This window comes from Ursus maritimus, unplaced genomic scaffold, assembly GCF_017311325.1.
Source record: "Ursus maritimus isolate PB19 unplaced genomic scaffold, ASM1731132v1 scaffold_12, whole genome shotgun sequence".
Taxonomy (NCBI): domain Eukaryota; kingdom Metazoa; phylum Chordata; class Mammalia; order Carnivora; family Ursidae; genus Ursus; species Ursus maritimus.
The window spans coordinates 61,921,207-61,945,669 of record NW_024423564.1 but is presented as its reverse complement, the minus strand read 5'-3'; the positions used below and the strand labels follow the sequence as shown (position 1 = coordinate 61,945,669).

Genomic DNA, 24,463 nt, shown 5'->3' with positions numbered 1-24,463 from the left:
CAGCTGGTATTGGGGAGTACGAAGCGGGGGGAGCGAAGCAGCACGATATCGGAAGATAAGCGGAAGGGGAGAGGAGCCGCCGTGTTCGGGGCGCCCGGGAGCCCGGCCACTTGCATGGGAGGGAGCGGGCGGGGCTCGCCCGGACGGCACCCGCAAAACAGCAGACTGAGACCATGAGCCGGGTGCGCGCGCCGCAGGCATCTCGCGGGTACACGGAATCGGTGCGCTCACTGAATCAGGCTGAGACGGAGCTTCCGGAGGCCTTGTGAGGCGGCTAGCGTTAAACACAAGGACAGAGACACGCCCGGTCCTGGAAGTGAGAGCAGGGACGCCGGTGTAAAACGGCGCACTTCCCGGGGCCGCTGCAGGGTTGAGCAGCACCAACAGAGACAAGTTAAAGTGGCCAGAACATTAGTAGAGAACGGGCCGCGATCCCTCTGTTCTGTGACAGAGGCTGAAATTCGGCGCTCTGCTGCTCTGACCCTCAGCAAACCCCGCCAGGGAAAGCTGCCAGAGAACAAAAGCCTGCAAATACCGGCTCAGAGGTGCCCATCCCATACCCCTCGCAGGGGACACGGAGACTCTGCAAACAGGGTTGCTTGAGTATCGGCGGCAGAGCCCCTCCCCCAGAGCTACAGAAGGCAGGCTGAAAAAATCAAGCCCACAACCCAGGCGCCTGGGTGGCGCAGTCGTGACGCCTGTCTTCGGCAGGCGTGATGATCGGCATTCGGGAAAGGAGTCCTCATCGGGCTCCTCCGCTGGGAGGCCTGCTTCTTCCCTCTCCCCGCTCTGCTTCTGTTCCACTCTCTCGCTGGTTGGCTGCCACATAAATAAATAAATAAATAAATAAATAAATAAATAAATAAATAAATAAATAAAATCTTTAAAGAAGAAGCCCACATCCTAAGATCCCTATAAAACAAGGGGCACAGCCTGGGACTGATCAATAATTTAGGCTCTGGACAACCCCGCAACCTCCTCATCAGAATGACAAGAAGGAGAAGCCCCCCCACCCAGCAAAAGAAAGACCTTGGTGAGTCGGTGGCCTCTGCCACAGAAATAATGGATATGGATGTAACCAAAGTATCAGAAATTAGAATTCAGAGTAACGATGGTCAAAATGATGAAGTAAGAATTGAAAAAACTATTACTTGAAAAGGTTACTGAGAATATAGAATCCCTAAGGACAGAAATGAGAGCGAATCTGACAGAAATTAAAATTCTATGAGCCAAATGCAGGCAAAACTAGAGCTCTGGCCAGTGGGGTCACGAAGCAGAGGAAGGGTTAGTGAATTGGAGGATGGGTTAATAGAAGGAAAAAACCAAAATAGAAGCTGCTCTTAAAAAATCCGCCTGAGGAATGTAGGTTACGGGAGGTTACTGACTCAATGAAGCGATCAATGTTAGAATCCCTTCGGCATCCCGAGGAGTGGGAAAAAACAGAAAGTCTAGAAAGAGATATTTGAACAAATTGTAGCTGAAAACTTCCCTAATCTATGAGAAACAAACATTCGTGTCAAGAGGCAGAGAGGACCCCTCCCAAGCTCAACCACGACAAACCTACGCCACATCACGTCATAGTGCAATTCGCAAAATATTAGGTCCCAAGGATGCAGTGATGCGGCCAGGGCAAGATATTTCTCACGTACCAAGGCAAAGGCATCAGAATTCGTCAGACCTGTCTACACAGACGGAATGAGAGAAAGGGTTGAAGGCCCAAAGCTCTTTCAGAGAGAAAAACATGCAGCCAAGGATCCTTTATCTAGCAAGGCTGTCATTCAGAATTGATGGAGAAATAAAGACATTTCAGAATCATGATCACTAACCAATTTCGTAACCACGAAACCAGCCCTACAGGAGATGTGCGGGGAGTTCTATAAAAGTAAAAGGCCCCAAGAGTGATACAGAACAGAAAGTCACAGCCAATACAAACAAAGACTTTACTGGCAACATGGCATCATTAAAATGCGTGTCTCTCAGTACTCAGTCTTAATGTTAATGACAAATGCTCCCATAAACGCCACGAGGGTTGCAGATTGGATAAAAGAAATGACCCATCCATTTGCTGTCTACAAGAGACTCATTTCGAACCCAAAGATGCATTCAGACTGAGAGTAAGGGGATGGAGTATACCATCTTTCACGCAAATGGACCTCAAAAAGCTGGGGTAGCAATTCTCATATCAGATAAATTGGATTTTAAACTACAGACTATAGTTAGAGATGCAGAGGGCACTATATTATTCTTAAAGGAAGTATTCAACAAGTGGATATGACAATTATAAATATATATGCTAACAGAGGGGAGCAGCAAGATACACAAGCCAACTCTTAACCAGAATAAAGAGACATATAAATAAAAATACGTTAATAGTAAGGGGACCTCAACACTCCACTATCAGAAATGAACCAGAACACCCTGGCAAAAACTAAGCAAAAGAATCAAAGGCTTTGAATGCCATGCTCGAAATGAGTTGAACTCATAGATATATATAGGAACACTACACCCCAGAACCAAGAATACTCATTCTATTCTAATGCATGGAACATTCTCAAGAATAGACCATGTTCTGGGACACAAAACAGGTCTCAACTTCGATACCAAAAGACTGAAATTATCCCTGCATATTCTCAGACCTGGCGGCTCTGAAATTGGAACTCAACCACCGAGAAGAATTTGGAAGAAACTCAAACACTTGGAGACTAAGAACCATCCTGCTCAGGAATTATTTCGATAAACCAGAAATCAAAAATCAAATTAAACAATTTATGGAGATAATGAGAATGAAAATACAACAGTCAAAACCTATAAGGATACTGCAAGGAAGGCAGTCTAAAGGGAAATACATAGTCATCCAAGCCTCACTCAAAGAATAGAAAAATCTAAAATGCAGTTTTTATATTCTCACCTCAAGAAGCTGGAACAGCAGCAGAGGGACTTGAGCCTCATCCACGTACGGGAAGCAGTTGACCAAAATTAGAGCTTCAAGAAATCAATCCAAGCAGAAACCAGAAGTACAGTAGAGCAGATCAACAGGACTAGAAGCTGGTTCTTTAAGAGAATCAATAAAATTGACAGACCACTGGCAACACTTATCCGAAAAAAGAAAGAGAAAGGACCCAGATTATTAAAATTATGAATGAAAAAGGAGAGGAGTCTGACGCACATTGAAATTGAAGGGATTATTAGAAATTTTTATCAACAGCTATATGCCAATAAACTAAGCAATCTGGAAGAGATGGAATCCTTCCTGGAGACCTATAAACTACCAAGATTGAAACAGGAAGAAATTGATTTTCTTAAACAGGCCAATTAATTATGTAAATTAGTGATAAACAACCTTCAAATAACAAAACTCCAGACGGACGGTTTCCTGGGGAATTCTACCAAACATTCAAAGAAGAAATAATACCTATTCTCCTAAAGCTATTTCAAAAATAGAAACAGAAGGAAAGCTACCAAACTCATTCCTGAGGCCAATGTACCTTGATCCCCAAACCAGGCAAGAATTTCAAAGAAAGGAGAATTATGGGCAAATCTCTAATGAATAAGGGCCTTAAAATCCTCAACAAGATACTTGCTAATGAATCCAACAGTACATTAAAGGATTCCATCACGATCAAGTGGGATTCATACCTGGGATGCAAGCGCGGTTCAATATTCGCAAATCAGTGGCGTGATACATCATATCAACAAGAAAAGACTCAGGAACCATATGATCCTCTCAATCGATGCGAAAAAGCATTTGACAAAATGCAGCATCCTTTCTGATTAAAACCCTTCAGAGAGTGGTAGGAATAGAAGATACATTTCTCAATCTCATAAGAAGCCATCTATGAAAGCCTGCAAATATTATTCTCAATGGGGAAAAGCTGGGGAAGCCTTTCCTTAAGATCAGGGAACTTGACAAGGATGCCCACTCTCGCCACTATTATTCAACATAGTACTAGAAGTCTTACAACAGCAATCAGACGACAAAAGGGATCAAAAGAAAATTATTCAAATCGACAAAGAAAGAAGTCAAAATGTACTCTCTTTGCAGATGACACTTGATATTCTATATGGAAAACCCAAAAGAAGCCACTCCCAAACTATTAGAAGTTATAGAGCAATTCAGTAACATGGCGGGATACAAAATCAATGCTCAGAAATCAGTTGCATTTCTATACGAATAACGAGACCGAAGAAAAGAGAAATTAGAGATACATCCCATTTATAATAGCACCAAAAACCATACGTTACCTTGGAATTAGCAACCAGAGGCGTAAAGGACCTATATTCAAGAAACTATAAATCACTCTTGAAAGACATTGAGGAAGACATAAAAAGATGGAAAGATATTCCATGCTCATGGATCGGAAGAATTAACATAGTTAAGATGTCCACGGTCGGCACCCGCAAAACAGCAGACTGAGACCGTGAGCCGGGTGCGCGCGCCACCAGGCATCTCGCGGAACACCGGAATCCCGGTGCGCTCACTGGATCCAGACTGAGACCGGGAGCTTCCGGAGGCCTTGTGAGGCGGCTAGCGTTAAACACAAGGACAGAGACACGCCCGGTCCTGGAAGTGAGAGCAGGGACGCCGGGTGTGGGGCGCACATCCCGGGACGCTGCAGGGTTGAGCAGCACCAACAGAAACAGAGTTAAAGTGGCCAGAACATTAGTAGAGAACGGGCCGCAATCCTTCTGTTCCGTGACAGAGGCTGAAATTTGGCCGCTGCTGCTCTGACTCTCAGAAGAGGCACAGCAGACCGCCAGGGAAAGCCGCCAGAGAACAAAAGCCTGGAAGTACCGGCTCAGAGAGTGCCCATCCCCATCCCCCCTCGCAGGGGACACGGAGACTCTACCCAAACAGGGTTGCCTGAGTATTGGCGCGGCAGGCCCCTCCCCCAGAACACAGAAGGCAGGCTGAAAAATCAAGAAGCCCACAACCCGGGCGCCTGGGTGGCGCAGTCATTGAGCGCCTGCCTTCGGCTTAGGGCGTGATCCCGGCGTTCCGGAAAGGAGTCCCTCATCGGGCTCCTCCGCTGGGAGCCTGCTTCTTCCTCTCCCACTCCCCTGCTTCTGTTCCCTCTCTCGCTGGTTGGCTGCCACATAAATAAATAAATAAAATCTTTAAAGAAGAAGCCCACATCCCTAAGATCCCTATAAAACAAGGGGCACGGCCTGGGACCCAGTCAATAATTTGGGCTCTGGAAACCCCGCAACCTCTCTTCATCAGAATGACAAGAAGGAGAAGCCCCCCCCAGCAAAGAAAAGACAGTGATTCTGTGGCCTCTGCCACAGAAATAATGGATATGGATGTAACCAAATTATCAGAAATGGAATTCAGAGTAACGATGGTCAAAATGATGAGTAGAATTGAAAAAACTATTAACGAAAAGGTTACTGAGAATATAGAATCCCTAAGGACAGAAATGAGAGCGAATCTGACAGAAATTAAAAATTCTATGAGCCAAATGCAGGCAAAACTAGAGGCTCTGACGGCCAGGGTCGCAGAAGCAGAGGAACGGGTTAGTGAATTGGAGGATGGGTTAATAGAGGAAAAAATGAAAATAGAAGATGGTCTTAAAAAAATCCACGCCCACGAATGTAGGTTACGGGAGATTACTGACTCAATGAAACGATCCAATGTTAGAATCATCGGCATCCCCGAGGGGGTGGAGAAAAACAGAGGTCTAGAAGAGATATTTGAACAAATTGTAGCTGAAAACTTCCCTAATCTAGCAAGGGAAACAAACATTCGTGTCCAAGAGGCAGAGAGGACCCCTCCCAAGCTCAACCACGACAAACCTACGCCACGTCACGTCATAGTGCAATTCGCAAATATTAGATGCAAGGATACAGTATTGAAAGCGGCCAGGGCAAAGAAATTTCTCACGTACCAAGGCAAAAGCATCAGAATTACGTCAGACCTGTCTACACAGACCTGGAATGAGAGAAAGGGTTGGGGGAGCATATTTAAAGCTCTTTCAGAGAAAAACATGCAGCCAAGGATCCTTTATCCAGCAAGGCTGTCATTCAGAATTGATGGAGAAATAAAGACATTTCAGAATCGCCAGTCACTAACCAATTTTGTAACCACGAAACCAGCCCTACAGGAGATATTACGGGGGGTTCTATAAAAGTAAAAAGGCCCCAAGAGTGATACAGAACAGAAAGTCACAGCCAATACAAACAAAGACTTTACTGGCAACATGGCAACATTAAAATCATATCTCTCAGTAATCAGTCTTAATGTAAATGGTTTGAACCATCCCATAAAACGCCACAGGGTTGCAGATTGGATAAAAAGAAATGACCCATCCATTTGCTGTCTACAAGAGACTCATTTCGAACCCAAAGATGCATTCAGACTGAGAGTAAGGGGATGGAGTACCATCTTTCACGCAAATGGACCTCAAAAGAAAGCTGGGGTAGCAATTCTCATATCAGATAAATTGGATTTTAAACTACAGACTATAGTTAGAGATGCAGAAGGGCACTATATTATTCTTAAGGGAAGTATTCAACAAGTGGATATGACAATTATAAATATATATGCCCCCAACAGGGGAGCAGCAAGATACACAAGCCAACTCTTAACCAGAATAAAGAGACATATAAATAAAAATACATTAATAGTAGGGGACCTCAACACTCCACTCTCAGAAATAGACAGAACACCCTGGCAAAAACTAAGCAAAGAATCAAAGGCTTTGAATGCCATACTCGACGAGTTGGACCTCATAGATATATATAGAACACTACACCCCAGAACCAAAGAATACTCATTCTATTCTAATGCCCATGGAACATTCTCAAGAATAGACCATGTTCTGGGACACAAAACAGGTCTCAACCGATACCAAAAGATTGAAATTATCCCCTGCATATTCTCAGACCACAACGCTCTGAAATTGGAACTCAACCACAAGGAAAAATTTGGAAGAAACTCAAACACTTGGAGACTAAGAACCATCCTGCTCAGGAATGACTCGATAAACCAGGAAATCAAAAATCAAATTAAACAATTTATGGAGACCAATGAGAATGAAAATACAACAGTCCAAAACCTATGGGATACTGCAAAGGCAGTCCTAAGGGGGAAATACATAGCCATCCAAGCCTCACTCAAAAGAATAGAAAAATCTAAAATGCAGTTTTTATATTCTCACCTCAAGAAGCTGGAACAGCAACAGAGGGACAGGCCTAATCCACGCACGAGGAAGCAGTTGACCAAAATTAGAGCTGAAATCAATCAAGCAGAAACCAGAAGTACAGTAGAGCAGATCAACAGGACTAGAAGCTGGTTCTTTGAGAGAATCAATAAAATTGACAGACCACTGGCAAGACTTATCCAAAAGAAAAGAGAAAGGACCCAGATTATTAAAATTATGAATGAAAAAGGAGAGGTCACGACGAACACCATTGAAATTGGAAGGATTATTAGAAATTTTTATCAACAGCTATATGCCAATAAACTAAGCAATCTGGAAGAGATGGAATCCTTCCTGGAAACCTATAAACTACCAAGATTGAAACCGGAAGAAATTGATTCCTTAAACAGGCCAATTAATTATGAAGAAATTGAGTCAGTGATAAACAACCTTCCAAATAACAAAACTCCAGGCCCGGACGGTTTTCCTGGGGAATTCTACCAAACATTCAAAGAAGAAATAATACCTATTCTCCTAAAGCTATTTCAAAAAATAGAAACAGAAGGAAAGCTACCAAACTCATTCTATGAGGCCAATATTACCTTGATCCCCAAACCAGGCAAAGACCCCCTCAAAAAGGAGAATTACAGACCGATTTCCCTAATGAATATGGACGCCAAAATCCTCAACAAGATACTTGCTAATAGAATCCAACAGTACATTAAAAGGATTATCCATCACGATCAAGTGGGATTCATACCTGGGATGCAAGCGTGGTTCAATATTCGCAAATCAATCAGCGTGATACATCATATCAACAAGAAAAGACTCAGGAACCATATGATCCTCTCAATCGATGCCGAAAAAGCATTTGACAAAATACAGCATCCTTTCCTGATTAAAACCCTTCAGAGTGTAGGAATAGAAGGTACATTTCTCAATCTCATAAAAGCCATCTATGAAAAGCCTACTGCAAATATTATTCTCAATGGGGAAAAGCTGGAAGCCTTTCCCTTAAGATCAGGAACTCGACAAGGATGCCCACTCTCGCCACTATTATTCAACATAGTACTAGAAGTCCTTGCAACAGCAATCAGACGACAAAAAGGGATCAAAGGTATTCAAATTGGCAAAGAAGAAGTCAAAATGTCTCTCTTTGCAGATGACATGATACTCTATATGGAAAACCCAAAAGAAGCCACTCCCAAACTATTAGAAGTTATAGAGCAATTCAGTAACGTGGCGGGATACAAAATCAATGCTCAGAAATCAGTTGCATTTCTATACACGAATAACGAGACCGAAGAAAGAGAAATTAGGGAATCCATCCCATTTACAATAGCACCAAAAACCATACGTTACCTTGGAATTAACTTAACCAGAGACGTAAAGGACCTATATTCTAGAAACTATAAATCACTCTTGAAAGACATTGAGGAAGACATAAAAAGATGGAAAGATATTCCATGCTCATGGATTGGAAGAATTAACATAGTTAAAATGTCCATGCTACCCAGAGCAATCTACACTTTCAATGCTATCCCGATCAAAATACCGAGGACATTTTTCAAAGAACTGGAACAAATAGTCCTTAAATTTGTATGGAAACAGAAAAGGCCCCGAATCTCCAAGGAACTGTTGAAAAGGAAAAACAAAGCTGGGGGCATCACAATGCCGGATTTCGAGCTGTACTACAAAGCTGTGATCACAAAGACAGCATGGTACTGGCACAAAAACAGACACATAGACCAATGGAACAGAATAGAGAGCCCAGAAATGGACCCTCGGCTCTTTGGGCAACTAATATTTGATAAAGCAGGAAAAAACATCCGGTGGGAAAAAGACAGTCTCTTCAATAAATGGTGCTGGGAAAATTGGACAGCTACATGCAAAAGAATGAAACTTGACCACTCTCTCACACCATACACAAAAATAAACTCCAAATGGATGAAAGACCTCGATGTGAGACAGGAATCCATCAAAATTCTAGAGGAGAACATAGGCAGCAACCTCTACGACATCGGCCAAAGCAACCTTTTTCATGACACATCCCCAAAGGCAAGAGAAACAAAAGATAAAATGAATTTATGGGACTTCATCAAGATTAAAAGTTTCTGCACAGCCAAGGAAACAGTCAGAAAAACTAAGAGGCAGCCCACGGAATGGGAGAATATATTTGCAAATGGCACTACAGATAAAGGACTGGTATCCAAGATCTACAAAGAACTTCTCAAACTCAATACACGAGAAACAAATAAACAAATCAAAAAATGGGCAGAAGATATGAACAGACACTTTTCCAATGAAGACATACAAATGGCTAACAGACACATGAAAAAATGTTCAAAATCATTAGCCATCAAGGAAATTCAAATCAAAACCACACTGAGATACCACCTTACGCCAGTTAGAATGGCAAAAATAGACAAGGCAAGAAACAACAATTGTTGGAGAGGATGTGGAGAAAGGGGATCCCTCCTACATCGTTGGTGGGAATGCAAGTTGGTACAGCCACTCTGGAAAACAGTGTGGAGGTCCCTTAAAAAGTTAAAAATTGAGCTACCCTATGATTCAGCCATTGCACTACTGGGTGTTTACCCCAAAGATACAGACGTAGTGAAGAGAAGGGCCATATGCACCCCAATGTTCATAGCAGCAATGTCCACAATAGCTAAATTGTGGAAGGAGCCGAGATGCCCTTCAACAGATGACTGGATTAAGAAGTTGTGGTCCATATATACAATGGAATATTACTCAGCTATCAGAAAGAACGAGTTCTCAACATTTGCTACAACATGGACGGCACTGGAGGAGATAATGCTAAGTGAAATAAGTCAAGCAGAGAAAGACAACTATCATATGATTTCTCTCATCTATGGAACATAAGAACTAGGATGATCGGTAGGGGAAGAAAGGGATAAAGAAAGGGGGGGTAATCAGAAGGGGGAATGAAACATGAGAGACTATGGACTATGAGAAACAAACTGAGGGCTTCAGAGGGGAGGGGGGTGGGGGAATGGGATAGGCTGGTGATGGGTAGTAAGGAGGGCACGTATTGCATGGTGTACTGGGTGTTATACACAACTTATGAATCATTGAGCCTTACATCGGAAACCGGGGATATACTGTATGGTGACTAACATAATAAAAAATCATTAAAAAAAAAATTTAAAAAAAAATTTATTTTTTTATTATGACATACTAGTCACCATACAGTACATAATTATCTTTTGATGTAGTGTTCCATGATTCCTTGTTTGCATATTAACACCCAGCGCTCCATGCAATAGGTGCCCTCCTTAATACCCTTCACCAGGCTAACCCATCCCCCCATCCTCTCCCCTCTAAAACCCTCAGTCAACTGTTTCCCAGAGTCCATAGTCTCTCATGGTTCCTCCCCCCTTCCGTTTCCCCCCCCTTCATTTTTCCCTTCCTTCATCAAATTTAGAAATTTTTCTGCTGTTATTTCTTCAAATATTTTCCCCCAATCTCTTCTCTTTCCCCCAATCTCTCCAATACACATATGTTAGAATGATGAATAATGAACCCCACAGGTTGAGGCTCTGTTCTTTTTTTCCTCAGCACTTTATTTTAGAGAATATCTATAATCCTATCTCCAAGTTCACCAATCTTTCAAATTTACTTTTTTTTTTTTTAAAGATTTTATTTATTTATTTGACAGAGAGAGAGGCAGCCAGCGAGAGAAGGAATACAAGCAGGGGGAGTGGGAGAGGAAGAAGCAGGCTCCCAGCGGAGGAGCCTGATGTGGGACTCGATCCCAGGACTCTGGGATCACGCCCTGGGCCGAAGGCAGACACTCAAGGACTGAGCCACCCAGGTGCCCCCAAATTTACTTTCTGAAGTGTCTATTTTGCTGTTAAGCCTGCCCAGTAATTTTCAATTTCAAATATTATGTTTTTCAATTACAGGATTTTTTAAAAAAGATTTATTTGCCAGAGAGAGAGAGAGAGAGAGAGCATGTGCGTGCACGCACAAGCAGGGGGAGTGGCAGAGGGAGACGCAGCAGACTCCCCACGGAGCTGGAAGCCTGACATGGGGCTCGATCCCAGCACCCTGGGATCATGACCTGAGCCAAAGGCAGAGGCTTAACTGACTGAGCCACCCGGGTGCCCCTCAATTACAGCATTTCATTTGGTTCTTTTTAAGCATCAATTTCTCTAATGTGATTTCTCATCTGTTCACTTATTATGCCCATCTTTTATTTAAACCCTGAAAAATATTTATTATACCTGTTTTAACAGGGTTTTTTTTAGATTTATTTATTTGAGAGAGAGAGAGGGAGAGCAGGTGCATGTGTGTACATGCACACAGGGTGAGGAGCAGAAAGAGAGAGACAAACAGACTCCACACTGAGTGTGGAGCCCGACTCAGGGCTCAATCCCATGACCCCGAGATCACGACCTGAGCCAAAACCAAGAGTTGGCTCAACCGACTGAGCCACCCAGGTGCCCTTTATTATACCCGTTTTAAAATACTGAACTGTTAATCCCAACATCTCTGTCATATCTAGGTCTATGGACTGCTTTTTTTTTCTGTTTAGCAATTTCTTATTTTATGTAAAACACTGTAGATGATACTTTGTTCAGTCTGGATTTTGTTGTTTTCCTTTGAAGATTGTTGAGTTTTGTTCTGGTAGGTAGCTAACTTACTGGTGAACCAAGCCAAAATGTCTTTGAGACTTGTTTTTAAGTTTTGTTAGAGCAGATCTAGAATAATCTTACTACTAAGGCATGGGCCTTTTTGGAGTCTTAGTTGAATGTCTGTGATGTTCGATGTCTCTCCACTCTGGCTGGTTCGAATTCAAACCACTCCCATCACTGTGAAACATATGGAATCTCTTCTCAGTTCACAGCTCCCCAGTAGCTTTCCACTACAAGGTCTCTCAGTCTCCCTCTATGCATGTGCAGCTTAAGATTAGGCCAAAAACCTAAGAGCACCCCTATATATATGGATTTCTAGAGCACCTTCTCTGTGTAGCTTTTTTCTTTCTTTCTTTCTTTCTCTTTCTTTCTTTCTTTCTTTCTTTCTTTCTTTCTTTCTTTCTTTCTTTCTTTCTTTCCTTCCTTCCTTCCTTCCTTCCTTCCTTCCTTCCTTCCTTTCTTAAGATTTTTTTTATTTGAGAGAGAGAGAGAGACAGGGAGTGAGCATAAGCTGGGTGGGGGTAAGGCAGATGGAGAGGGAGAAATAGGCTCCCTGCTCAGGGGCTCAATCCCAGGACCCTGGAATCATGACCTGAGCTGAAGGCAGACGCTTAACCGACTGAGCCACCCAGGCCCCCCTAAGTTTCTCAGTTTCACCTAGTTTCTTAGAAGCCTGAAAGATATCTGAAATGGTGTTCAGAATAACCACAGTATCTTCCACAGTTAAGAGGTTTATCAATGGTTATATTATGCCACAGTGAACAAGGTTTACAATCTATTCAACTGGTCCACCAGTTGTATAGTTGGTCATAGCCCATACAGCTTCCTTTTGTGTCTTTTTTTTTTTTAAGATTTTATTTATTTATTTTATTTTAGAGAGAGAGAGAGAGAGAGCGCACGCCAGTGAGTGGGGGTGGGGAGAGGGAGAGAATCCCAAGCAGACTCCAGCCTTAGCGTGGAGCCCCACACGGGGCTTGGTCTCATGACCCTGATCTCATGACCTGAGCTGAAACCAAGAGTCAGATGCTCAACTGACTGAGCCACCTGGGTGCCCCTTCCTTTTGTGTCTTAAAGTCTTCCTTAGAATGCCAATGAGAAATGGGACTAATTCTTGATTCACGACTTACTGTCTGGTCCTGGCAGGCAGATGTCATGTTTTACATTTCCACGTTGCTTCCTTCTGAGTATTAGTTTTGGGGGTCATTACAGGCTGGGAAAGATGGCAAGTGCTCCCACATCTATTACAACTTGAGTCTGTTTGTCTGTCCCAGTGACAATACTTCCTATGGCTCTTAGCACAGAAGTCACAATTAGCAATTCAGGAGCTCTCCGAAGCTTCACAAATTGGGGCACAACTCCTCTTTTCACAAGCATTTCAATCTGTTCATTTGGAGCAACAGTATGGTAAGAAATGATCCAGCAGGTATCTCCTAATACTTCTGGATCACTGCAATGCAGATGAACTAAAGTGGGAAGAATTTGCTCAATAGCACCTACGTAAGTGTATGATCCTTGTTGGAACAAAAATTTGAAAGTGTCCAGGTAAGATTATCTAAGTAACCACATGCTAAAGATGACATATCAGGAACTGCAAGAAGGACCAACAGTGGGTCAAATGCACTATATTTGATAACCAAGTCTCAGAATACTGAACTATTTTGTGTAATGTTTCCTAGAGCTCATACAACTTGTTCACTGATGTGAGCATGGGAAGATGTCAATGGAGAAATGAATGCTGGGATAGCATCTCTATCTACCACAGCCTCGGTCTGTTCTGATATCCTGGAAGCAATGTTAGTGAGTGCTCAAACAGATTCAATTGAATGGGACTACAAACATTTCTGTCCAAAAAGGACACAAATGCTGGAATCAAACCAGCCCAGATTATGTTGTCTACATAGGCTGCTTTTCCACAGAAAGCAGTTTCTTAGCAGCTTGAGTAGCCTGGAGCTGGCTTCCCAAATTATTGCTACTTATGCCTTTGACAATGTTATCAACAGACCAACGTACACTCCCCTGGTTGTTGTGGTTTTCCCGCAGGGGAGAAGTAGCATTATCAAGAAATGAGCTTACATTTCTCCTTTTCAGCATCTAGTCTTCCTTCTTAGCTTTCCTCAGGTCCACATTAACTTCAACTCGGCACCACCTCATTTTTATACTGTCTTTCCCTTGTTCTTGAATCTGTTAAGGTTGGCAGTGGAGGAACTGCACTGCTGTTGGCAGACTTGCTTATTACACAAAGAGAGAAAGGCCAACTCAGGCTTCCACAGAAAGTATGGGCCGTGTGTCAGCTGCCCTCAAATACATCCACCACAGCTCAGCCCCAAGACAGTGTCCATGGTTTACATTCTTAAAAGTTCATTTTAGTTGCCTTATGGAAAGAGGTTTAGGGACTTGCATTAATCTCCAAACTGTAATCCAAGCAGGAGAGGAGGGTGGCTTGGAAAAGAATGGTAGGAGGAGAGGGAGAGAGACAGGACAGATTTGAGACATATTTTGGAAATAAACTGGCCATGAGCTACTAGGTAGAGAGGGATAACACTTGCTAAGGGTATACCTTGGAAGATAACAGAGGCATAATAAATTGGGGGGGAGAAGAAAACAATTAAGAATTCCATATCTGATTTGTTAAGTTTGAGATGCCTACGAGAACTCCAAGTAGGAATGTCTAATAAACCATGAGCTACATGTGGTCTGAAGCATACAAGAATGGTCTAGATTAAAGATTTGTTTGCATTATCATCAACTTATCTGAGCCTTCAACTCTTCCTCTAAAGTAATTCCACTTTTTAGAAGAGCAAATTGAGGACTCCTTTTTTTTCTCCTTTGAGAGCAAGAAAGAGCATGTGCGCAGAGGGAGAGAGAGAGAATCCCAAGCAGGCTCCCTGCCCAGCATGGAGCCTGACATGGGGCTTGATCCCACAACCCCAAGATCATGACCTGAGCTGAAACCAAAATTCAGATACCCAACCAACTGAGCCACCAGATGCCCCCAAATTGAGGACTCTTAAACAGAAGGGAAACAAAAATCATCCATTGTTACCACCACCTAGAGACCATCACTACTTCATTTTTGGTGTATTTCCTCTTTGCACTATGTAGTTCGGTCTTTCTTTTTCGTTTCAAGTAATCTCTACACCCAACAGGGGGCTCAAACTCACGACCCCAAGATCAAGCATCCCATGTTCTACTGACTGAGCCAGCCAGGCACCCCAATTTGGTCTTGTTTTCACATGTTGTAGTCATGAGCCTTCTTCACTCCCCCATCAGAAACCCTGCTTAATATCTGTTTTACTGGCTACATAATATTTCCTCCAAGAGATGGGTGTCAGAGTTAACTTCTACTTCTTTTCATAGGACATTTAGATTGCTTCACAAAAATAGTTCAAAGCTGAATTCATATATGAAAACATTTGGCCAAAGCATTCCTTGGGTTTGCACACTCTAAGTATATAATTCAATGTGGGTTCTGCAGCAACCAATACAGTCAAACCTGTTCATACTGATAGAATGTTTTACAATTTTTTAAAAGATTTTATTTATTTATTTTTTTGAGAGAGAGGGAGGGAGAGAACACAAGCATGGAGGAGCAGAGGAGGAGGGAGAGGAAGAAGCAAACACTTTTTTGAGCACAGAGCCCAACTCCGAGATGTTTAACCAGCTGAGTCACCCAGGTGCCCCAGAACGTTTTACAATTTAAGAAAGCAGTCATATCTGTTCTCATTTGATGTTCAGAAAAATCGTATGAAGAAAGTATGAGCGGACCATATTATTACTCTAATTTTGTCAACAAAGAATTTGTGGCTCAGGGAAGTAAAATGTCTTGCTTGATGCTGCACTGTCTAAAAGTGGGTTCTTTGGCCTCCTGCCCTTTCCCCTGCCCCAAGCGATCCTTGGTAAAAGGAGAGTTAAAGGACACTGGGTGGTTTTTTTTAGGAAAAGAGGGCAAAAGCAAAAGACTGGAAAATTCTTTGGCTCAGAACTAGACAAGGGAAGTCAATAGTTTTGGCATTTATTTATTTACTTACTTATTTATAAAAGATTTATAAATCCTAAAACCCTGAGATCATGATCTAAGCCAAAACCAAGAGTTGGACACCTAACCGACTGAGCCACCAGGTGGGAAAGAGAAACCTAAGCAGACTCCACGCTGAGCATGGAGCCCGACATGGGGCTTGATCCTATGACCCAGGAGATCACGACCCAAGAGGAAACTAAGAGCTTAACCAGCTATACCACCCAGGTGCCCCTTATTTTTTTAAAGATGTTTTTATTTATTTGAGAGAAACACACAGGCGAGTGGGGGCCAGGGGCAGAGGGACAAGGACAGAGAATCTCAAGCAGACTCCCCACTGAGCATGGTGCCTGATATGGGGCTCTATCTCATGACCTGAGCCAAAATCAGGAGTCAGAGGCTTAACCAACTGAGCCACCCAGGTGCCCCCACAATTTTGGCTTTTATTTTATTTTATTTTTAAAGATTTTATTTATTTATTTGACAGAGAGAGACAGCCAGTGAGAGAGGGAACACAAGCAGGGGGAGTGGGAGAGGAAGAAGCAGGCTTCCCAGTGGAGCAGGGAGCCCGACCTGGGCCTCGATCCCAGGACCCTGGGATCACGCCCTGGGCCGAAGGCAGACGCTTAACAACTAAGCCACCCAGGTGCCCCAATTTTGGCTTTTAGACATGGCAGGGCCCAAGGTCTGCTAAACAGGAATCCAAAAGGGCTTAAGAAGCAATGATCAGCTAACAGAATCTTCTCTAACTACTTTGGTTTGAACACCCAGAGAAATTTATTTAAGAATGTCAGTTTAACAGGATTAAGTATTGATCTCTAAACACTCTGTGTTCTTTCACCCTCATGTACCTTCTCTCTGCCTGAGACAACTCTATTCCACCTTTACCAAACAAACTCCACTCTGTCCTTCAAGTCCCAGTTTCAATGCTGCCTCCTCTGTGACAGCACCCTCTGCATCAGCATTGAACACACACTCCCAGCACTGAACCCCCACAGTATTTTATATGTCTCTCTGAAGATGCTTACCAAGCTCTCTCAGGTGTAACAGGTATTAGTGTCCTTCTTTCCCCCTACTGGTCCATATCTAATTCATTGTTTCACTGAAGACTGTAAAAGTGTGCTCAATAAAGGAACATTTAAGAGGGAAAAAAAAGTCTCAATGTACAATCATTAATCACATAGATTTATCTAATAAGAGAAAATAATTTCAGAGCCACTTTTGTTTTCCCTACTTCAATAAGGAACTCAAAGTTCTTGTGAAAACTATAGTAAAATATGATATAAACATTACTTTAAAAGGGGGGGGGCCTGGCTGGCTCAGTTAGTAGAGCATGCGACTTAATCTCAGGGTCGTGAGTTTGAGCCCCAAACTGGATGTGAAGATTACTTTAAAAAAGGTATAAAAACAAAAAGAACCTAAAACTTTACCAAGACACAAATCCAGAGACTAAATAGCTAGGAACATTTTTGGTTTTGCATGCTGTATCATATAGGTGAGTTCACACCATATACAAATTTGTATTTGGCTTTCTTCACTGAAGAAATATATATATCATATTTCATAAGCTTTTCACCACATCAACAAAATTCTCTAGAAACATTATTTTTCCATGGGCTAAATAACATTCCATACAATGGAGGTAACATTATTTAACTAAGCTGCTACTGTTGGTGCACAGGTTTTGGGGTTTTTTTAATCATTAATATAACGCAGTTATGTATTACTTGTAAATTGTAAGTTAATGAAAATAAAATTTTGCTAGATAAATAATACCCGGGTATCTTTTCACATTAAGGTTGTTTTTTTTTTAAAGATTTTATTTATTTATTTGAGAGAGAGAGAGCGTGCATGAGGGTGGGGGGCAGAGGCAGAGGAGGAGCAGACTCCCTGCTGAGCAGGGAGCCCAACAGAGGGCGATGCCAGGACCCTAGGATTGTGACTTGAGCTGAAGGCAGAGGCTTAACTGACTGAGCAACCCAGACGCCCCTTTGTGGTGTTTTTAAAATATGCCCATTAAAAAAATAATAATAAAATAAAATAAAATAAAATAAAATAAAATAAAATAAAATATGCCCAAAAATTCTTTGATATTCCTTCCTTCAAGAAGTAGGATGTTAGTTCTCTATTAGTGTGGGCTGGACTTACTGACTCACTTCTAATGAACAGAATATGATGGAAATGAAAAACAGGTGACTTCCAAGGGTAGGTCATAAAGGACACTGTGGATTCCCTCATGCTCTCTTTTTTGGATAACTCATTATGGAGGAAACCAGATGCCATGCCATAAGGACATACAAGCAGCCCATGGAGAGATCCCTGTCACAAGGAACTGAGGTCTCCTGATAATGGCTGGAGGCCTTTCCCAACAAGCCAACAATCTTAGAATTGGAAAACTCCAGCACCAGTCAAGCCTTCAAATGACCATAACCCTAGCTCCCTGGTTAATGTCTTAACTGCAACCTCATTAGAGACCCTGAGGCATACAGCTAAGCCAATCCCAAATTCCTGACCTATAGCAACTATGTGATATGATAAGTTTGTTAGAATAATTTCTTACTTAGCGACAGATAAACACTACTCACTACTCCAGTGAAAACTGCAATTAGGGCATGAGGCGAAAAGGTAAGATGGTAGAGAACTAATTATTGGTCCCTTGCTCTGTGCCAGGCACATGCTGATGCCTTTACCTGCATTATCATATTTAATCCTCACACCAACCCTATGAAGCAAGTACTATTTTTCTCCATTTTACAGGTGATATAACTGAGGCAGAGTTAAAGTGACTGGCTCAAGGTCCCACTACTTGCCAATAGCATTCCCCAAGGTCTGCCTAGCTTGAAAGGCTGTGTTCTTCCCCCATCCCTCTGAATCTTCCTACAGTGTGCTTTCCCCAAGGCCTGTGAGGCCCCTTCTGGGAAGAGGGCACAGCATGAGGCTCAGGATGTGAGGCCAGCATTACTATCAATAACAATGACCAAAGACAGCAGGCATCCCCTTACCTTTCCCAGTCACATAATAAGCCCCCAGTTTATAGCAGCTATCGCTGTGTTTGTTCTCTTCACAGTTGAACTTCAACACCTTCGCGGCCTCCTCAAAATTCTTCTGGATCCCTTCCAAATAGTCCACCAGCCGATAGCACCCTGTGAGGAAAAGGCAAGAGCTGTTCATGTTTGGGGCTGCTGCACAGCAGTGGGGAGGGCTGAGGTGTGGCAGGCCACAACGTGTCTTTTATTTAGGACCAGCTTCTGTCCTCCTGAGGTGTGGCAAGGTGACCTCACCACAAAGAATACAGGTGGTGTTCAGCCATTCCTACAAATGGCATCGGGTGCCCACAGCCAGGGACTGAGCAATATACAGGCTGGAGAGACCACGGCGGCTGTACTGGCTCCACCACTCCCCAGCCATTTTGATGGAGCCTTTCTGCTCCCTGTCACCCAGGGCCAAAGACTTACTGACTTCCATGATTGAAACTTTGCTACCTTTGGAACTTCCCAGGAAGTTTAGCAATAAAACACTGGAAACCAAATGGGTCCATGGGCTAGTCTTTGTAGTAGCAAGAAAGGGGTGCTTCCATGACTGTACACCTCAGCCAGGCTGGGAATGAGAAGCCCAAAGACAGAGTAGAAATAGTAGCTACTAAAGGCGTTGGAAATAGACTCTCTCTTTGGCATTCTCTGGTCCCAGTGAGCCTCTTCTTAACATCTCTCCCCTCTGTCTCTGTCCCTTCTTCTCCATCCCAAATGACACTCATCTCATTCATCTTCATTCAACAAATACTTGAGCATCTATGTGCAACCATGTACCAAACACTGTTCTAGATGCTGGGAATACAATCACTTGCCCTCCTAAAAATTATGTTCTGGAGGAGGGGAAAAAAAAATAAGCAAATAGGTGAGCAAGATGCACTTATTTTTTTAAGATGCATTTAAACAATAATAAATGTTATATGATTGAAATAAAACAGGATAGGATACTTTGTTCTGCATGCTGGGGGACTAGTTATCATGAACTGGGCAATCAGGGAGGGCCTAGTAAGGACTGTGAGGTCTAAGCTGAAATGTGAATAACAAGAATGAACTAGCTATTTAAAGACAGTGAAATGGAAGGGGGCAGAAAGTCCCAGGTACAAGAAACAATAGATTAAAACACCCAAAAGAAGGAATAAGCTTGAAACAAATAAGGTATAATGTAGCTGGATCGAGGAGGAAAGGGGTAGGAAATGAGGAGAGAAAGGCAGTGACCAGATCGCAGGGTACTGTGGAACACAGGAAGGATTTAGGATTTTATTCCAGGTCAACGGCAAACCACTGGAGGGTTTTAAGAAGGGCGGTGAGATGACTCAATTTGCATTTATTTATTTATTTATTTATTTATTTATTTTTAAGATCTTATTTATTTATTTGACAGAGCAAGAGAGCAAAAGCACGGGGGAGTGGCAGAGGGAGAGGGAGAGGGAGAAGCAGGCTCCCTGCTGAGCAGGGAAGTGGATGCAGGGCTCAATACGGGGACCCTGGGATCATGATCTCAGGGGAAGACAGACACTTAACCAACTGAGCCACCCTGGCGCCCCCAATTTGCATTTTTAAAAGGTTTCTTCAGTGTATATGTTTGTATATGCCCGGATGAATATGGGAGATCAAAATGCATGAGGGGGTACACTCCAGCACTGATAACAACAAACGTGTTGTTTTATTTAAAAATCTAATAAGATAGCATTTAATAGAACAAGATGAAAATTTAATTATCAGTTTAAGGGAGTGAGCATGCAAACAGAGTCAGGTTAGGCGGCTATTTCAGTAATCCTGGTGAGAGATCATGATGATTTCAAAGGACAGTAGCTATAGTAACCATAGCCTCCTCTCAGGCTCTCCTTCTGAAGTGCTGCAGCCAATCCTTTTACGCCCACCCTCCCCCACTCCACTGCTGGTATACTCTCCAGCGTACATTACCATTAACTCTCTCCTCCAAAACATGTATGGCTCTCCACTGCCTACAGAATAAAGTCTAAATGCCCTACCCTGGCATTCAAGGCCTGACACACTGTGGCCCAGACTACCCTCTTCAATCTTATTTCTAACTACAGCCTCAATCTTCCAAAAGACAGCATTCTCTTCTCCCACACTGTCCTCCATTTAATCAACACTTGCCCGCTCCTCCTGACCTCCCCCAGAAGTCTTCCCCAACTATCCTGCTCCTCAGTGACTCCAACTCTTCTTAGGACATGGGCGAGCCCTCAAAGAACGATCCTGGGTTCTTGTTAAGCCATTATACAGCAGAGCAACTCTGGTTACTTGGTTAGCTTCAAGAAATAGCTATATCATGTTCTGGAAACCAGACTGCAAGCTATTAGAAGGCTGGGCGAGTGTCTTTTTTTTTTTTTTTTTTTTTTATACAAATAAAGCAAAGCAGGAAGAAGAAAACCACCCAAAGGTACTGGCTGCTCTGGATGGCCTCTTTTGAACACCACTATCCACTGACACACTCAAGTCAACTCAACGTTCCCAGAACACAAGGGGCACATTCATGCCTCAGGGCCTTTTCACTAGCTTTTACCTCTGCCTAGCATAGATCTCCCTGACCTTCTTCAAGGCTTTGCTCAAATGCCACTTTCTCAATGACTCCCTCTGACCACTTGATTTAAAACTGCCCTCCTCAGCTCCCCACACCTGTCAGTCCTTTTTCCCATTGCACTGACTTTCTAACACACGATGTCATTTATTTCCTTACGTTTATTGTCCAACTCCCCCCACTAGAATGTAAACTCCAGAACAGGGAATTTTATCTGTTCACTGACGTATCCCCACCCCTCTACCCCAACACCCAAGCGCATCTCTTCGTACCTGCCCCGGCCTCCAGGCTCGGTCCCGCCGAGGATACCCCGGCTGCGACGCCCGCAAGTCCTCGGGGAACCCAACCCGTCCCTCCCCAACACACACAAGGTCGTCAGTGTCCCACCGCGTCCCCACGAGTCCCCGGCCAGAGACCCCTTCCAGACCTCCCTTCAGCGGCCGCTCGTGACCCGTGCGGCCCCTTCCCCTCCCCCATGCGTCTCCACGTGTCCCCTGGCTGCGCTGCCGGCGCTCACCGTCCGGGTTCTTCTCGCGGTAGCACTGGTAGTTGCACTCCACCTCCATGTTCTCCAGAAAGGACTTCACCTGCTCCTCGTCCTGGAAATCCACCACGCCCGCCATGGCTCCTGCTCGCCCAGCCGAGGTTAGCCCGCCGCTCAGGACACCCGCCCGGCGGTCACGTGAGTCAGAGGAGGGGCGGGGCCTGGGAGGGGCGTGCTGCCGAGGGCTGCGCGCTCACCCGGTGTTCTAGAAGGGGGAGCGCCGAGAACCTAAATAGTCGGGGTGTCGAAGCTTCAAGCTGTGAAAAACCTTGGCCGCCACATCTTTTGCTTTGCTCACTCCTTTCCTAAACCGGTGACAGTTTTTCTGCAGCACTTTTCTGTGCCAGCTTTGTGCCCTTCATCATTTTCTGCCTGCAGTTATTCATTTCTTCATTCATTCGTTTGTTCGGTGATCTCGAAGTGCCTACAGCGTGCCTCACCAAGTGCTTGGTTCCAGTAATACAACAGCTAGGAAATATGGTACCTGCCTTTAAAGAGCTTGCGGTTTAGTAGGAAGACATTCGTTTATTCATTCAGCAAGCATTCTGAGCATCTACTATGTGTCAGGTATAGCTGCACAAACCAATATTTATAAGTCTGTCCTAGTGCGATGAGAAGTCTAGTTCATCTGTACGTTCCTCCCGGACTTATTCCCCCATCCCCCTGCCCCCAACCTGAATGACCTAAGAAATGAATGGCTGTGGGAGATGATGACTGGAACACAGGAGCTACAGAGGTTGTAGTAATAATTCTGTTATAATAGCGAATGCTCAAACAGGTTTGAACTTTGTTCCAGATTCTATTCTAAGAGATTTATACAAAGTCTCATTTAATTCTATGACCCTCATTGTGACACTATAGGATAGGCATTCTTTTTTTTTTTTTTTTTTTTTTTTGACAGATAGAGACAGCCAGCGAGAGAGGGAACACAAGCAGGGGGAGTGGGAGAGGAAGAGGCAGGCTCCCAGCAGAGTAGCCTGATGTGGGGCTCGATCCCATAACGTCGGGATCACGCCCTGAGCCGAAGGCAGACGCTTAACCGCTGTGCCACCCAGGCGCCCCTAGGATAGGCATTCTTATTATCCCCATTCTTCAGATGAGGAAACTGGGCTACAGAGAAGTTAAGTAACTTGTCCAAGGTCACACAGGAAGTGAGAGAGTAGTTATGCAATAAGTATTTTTTTTTAATGAAAGTATGCATGTAGTACAAGAGGAACACGTGAAGGAGATGGAAGAGAGAAGGTTTGCCCGGTTTTTGCTTTGTTCTCTTGCACAGAATCATCAGTTCCATAAAGCCTAGACTGAAAGCTCTCCAAAGATAGTCAGATCCTGTCTCATCTCAAAGATGAGTCCTAGCCAGCCCTATTCTAGAGTCCTCAGTGGTATTCAGTCCATGGTTTTCCATCACCTACAGCAATGCTTCCCCAATGACTCCACTAAAGGCATCAGAGAGTGCACCACTTCCAAACCTTCCCTATTGGGGAGCAGTGTACTGCAACTGGAAAATGTCTTTGAAGTCCCAATTTTATTTTTAAAATTCATGTGATTTCATATTCAATTCCCTAGTAATATATCTTTCATAGGAAAACACAAGATTGCCTTCTCCCCAAGCCTTTTGGTAAAATGACATTTCAAGTGATATGCCACATTTTCATGTGGTTTCTCATACCCCTGATCATTTGGGAGACCCCTCAGGGCACATACCCCTGGAAGGGAAGCCCTGACTTTTGATTTTGAGCCCACCTGCCTTAGCCTGGCCTTCAAGGCCCTGTATAATCTGATTCTAGCCTCATATCATGCTTCTCTTCCCCCATATCCCTCTCAATCTTCTGATCTCCGAATAGGTCGCAGGTTTATGTCCCTATGTACTGCTGCTCTTAAAGCCTGAACCCCCCTTCTCTGACCAAATCAGAGATTCTCTCCTCTGTAGAGTCTTCCCAGGTGCAACAACCACACCCCTCCAAAGTGGATTTAAATGTTCCCACTTCAGGGTTCCCTGGGTGGCTCAGTCAGTTAAGCATCCGACTCTTGATTTTGGCTCGGGTCATGATCTCAGGGTGGTGAGATCGAGCAGCAGGGAGTCGTGTTCCACACTCAGCGGGGAGTGTGCTTGAGATTCTCTCTCTTCCTCTGCCCCTCCCCCTCCCTCTCTCAAATAGATAAACCTTTAAACACTTCCATTTCAGTGTTCCACGCTACTTGGTTTATTCTAGTATAATATAGTAGGAAAGGACTGGCTTTGGTGGACAGACAGATCTTAATCAGAATCCATGTCCCATGTTTACTAAATTGTGACCTTGAACCAATTACATTTATGAGCTTGATACCTCTTCTATAAATGAAAATCCGTTGTGGCTGTCGGTAGGCCTAAAAGTTCGTGTATGCAGTGTGCTTAGCAGGGTCTGGCTCAGAATCATTCCTATTCCAGAAATGTTTATTGTCATGCCCATAATGGCATGAAAGTCTGTGTCCTCCGTGATACTGTGAACTCTATGTCCCTTTTGCCAGTCACAGGGTCACGAATAGAGCAAAG

At 43.6% G+C, this 24,463-nt stretch overlaps 1 protein-coding gene and 1 pseudogene across 1 annotated transcript in view; both read right to left on the bottom strand.

Moving 5' to 3' along the window:
* The window catches only part of LOC103670708 (cytochrome c oxidase assembly factor 7), a 27,920-nt gene extending 5,840 nt beyond the window's left edge, over nt 1–22,080 (bottom strand). The window contains exons 1-2 of the mRNA XM_008699190.2: nt 21,904–22,080; nt 18,818–18,958 (exon numbers count right to left, since the gene is read on the bottom strand). Of these exons, the coding sequence (XP_008697412.2) occupies nt 18,818–18,958; nt 21,904–22,009 (247 nt within the window). The 5' untranslated portion in view covers nt 22,010–22,080. The remainder of the gene's footprint in view (nt 1–18,817; nt 18,959–21,903) is intronic.
* On the bottom strand, nt 12,246–18,511 carry LOC103670852 (annotated as a pseudogene).
* Nucleotides 22,081–24,463: the final 2,383 nt, after the last annotated feature.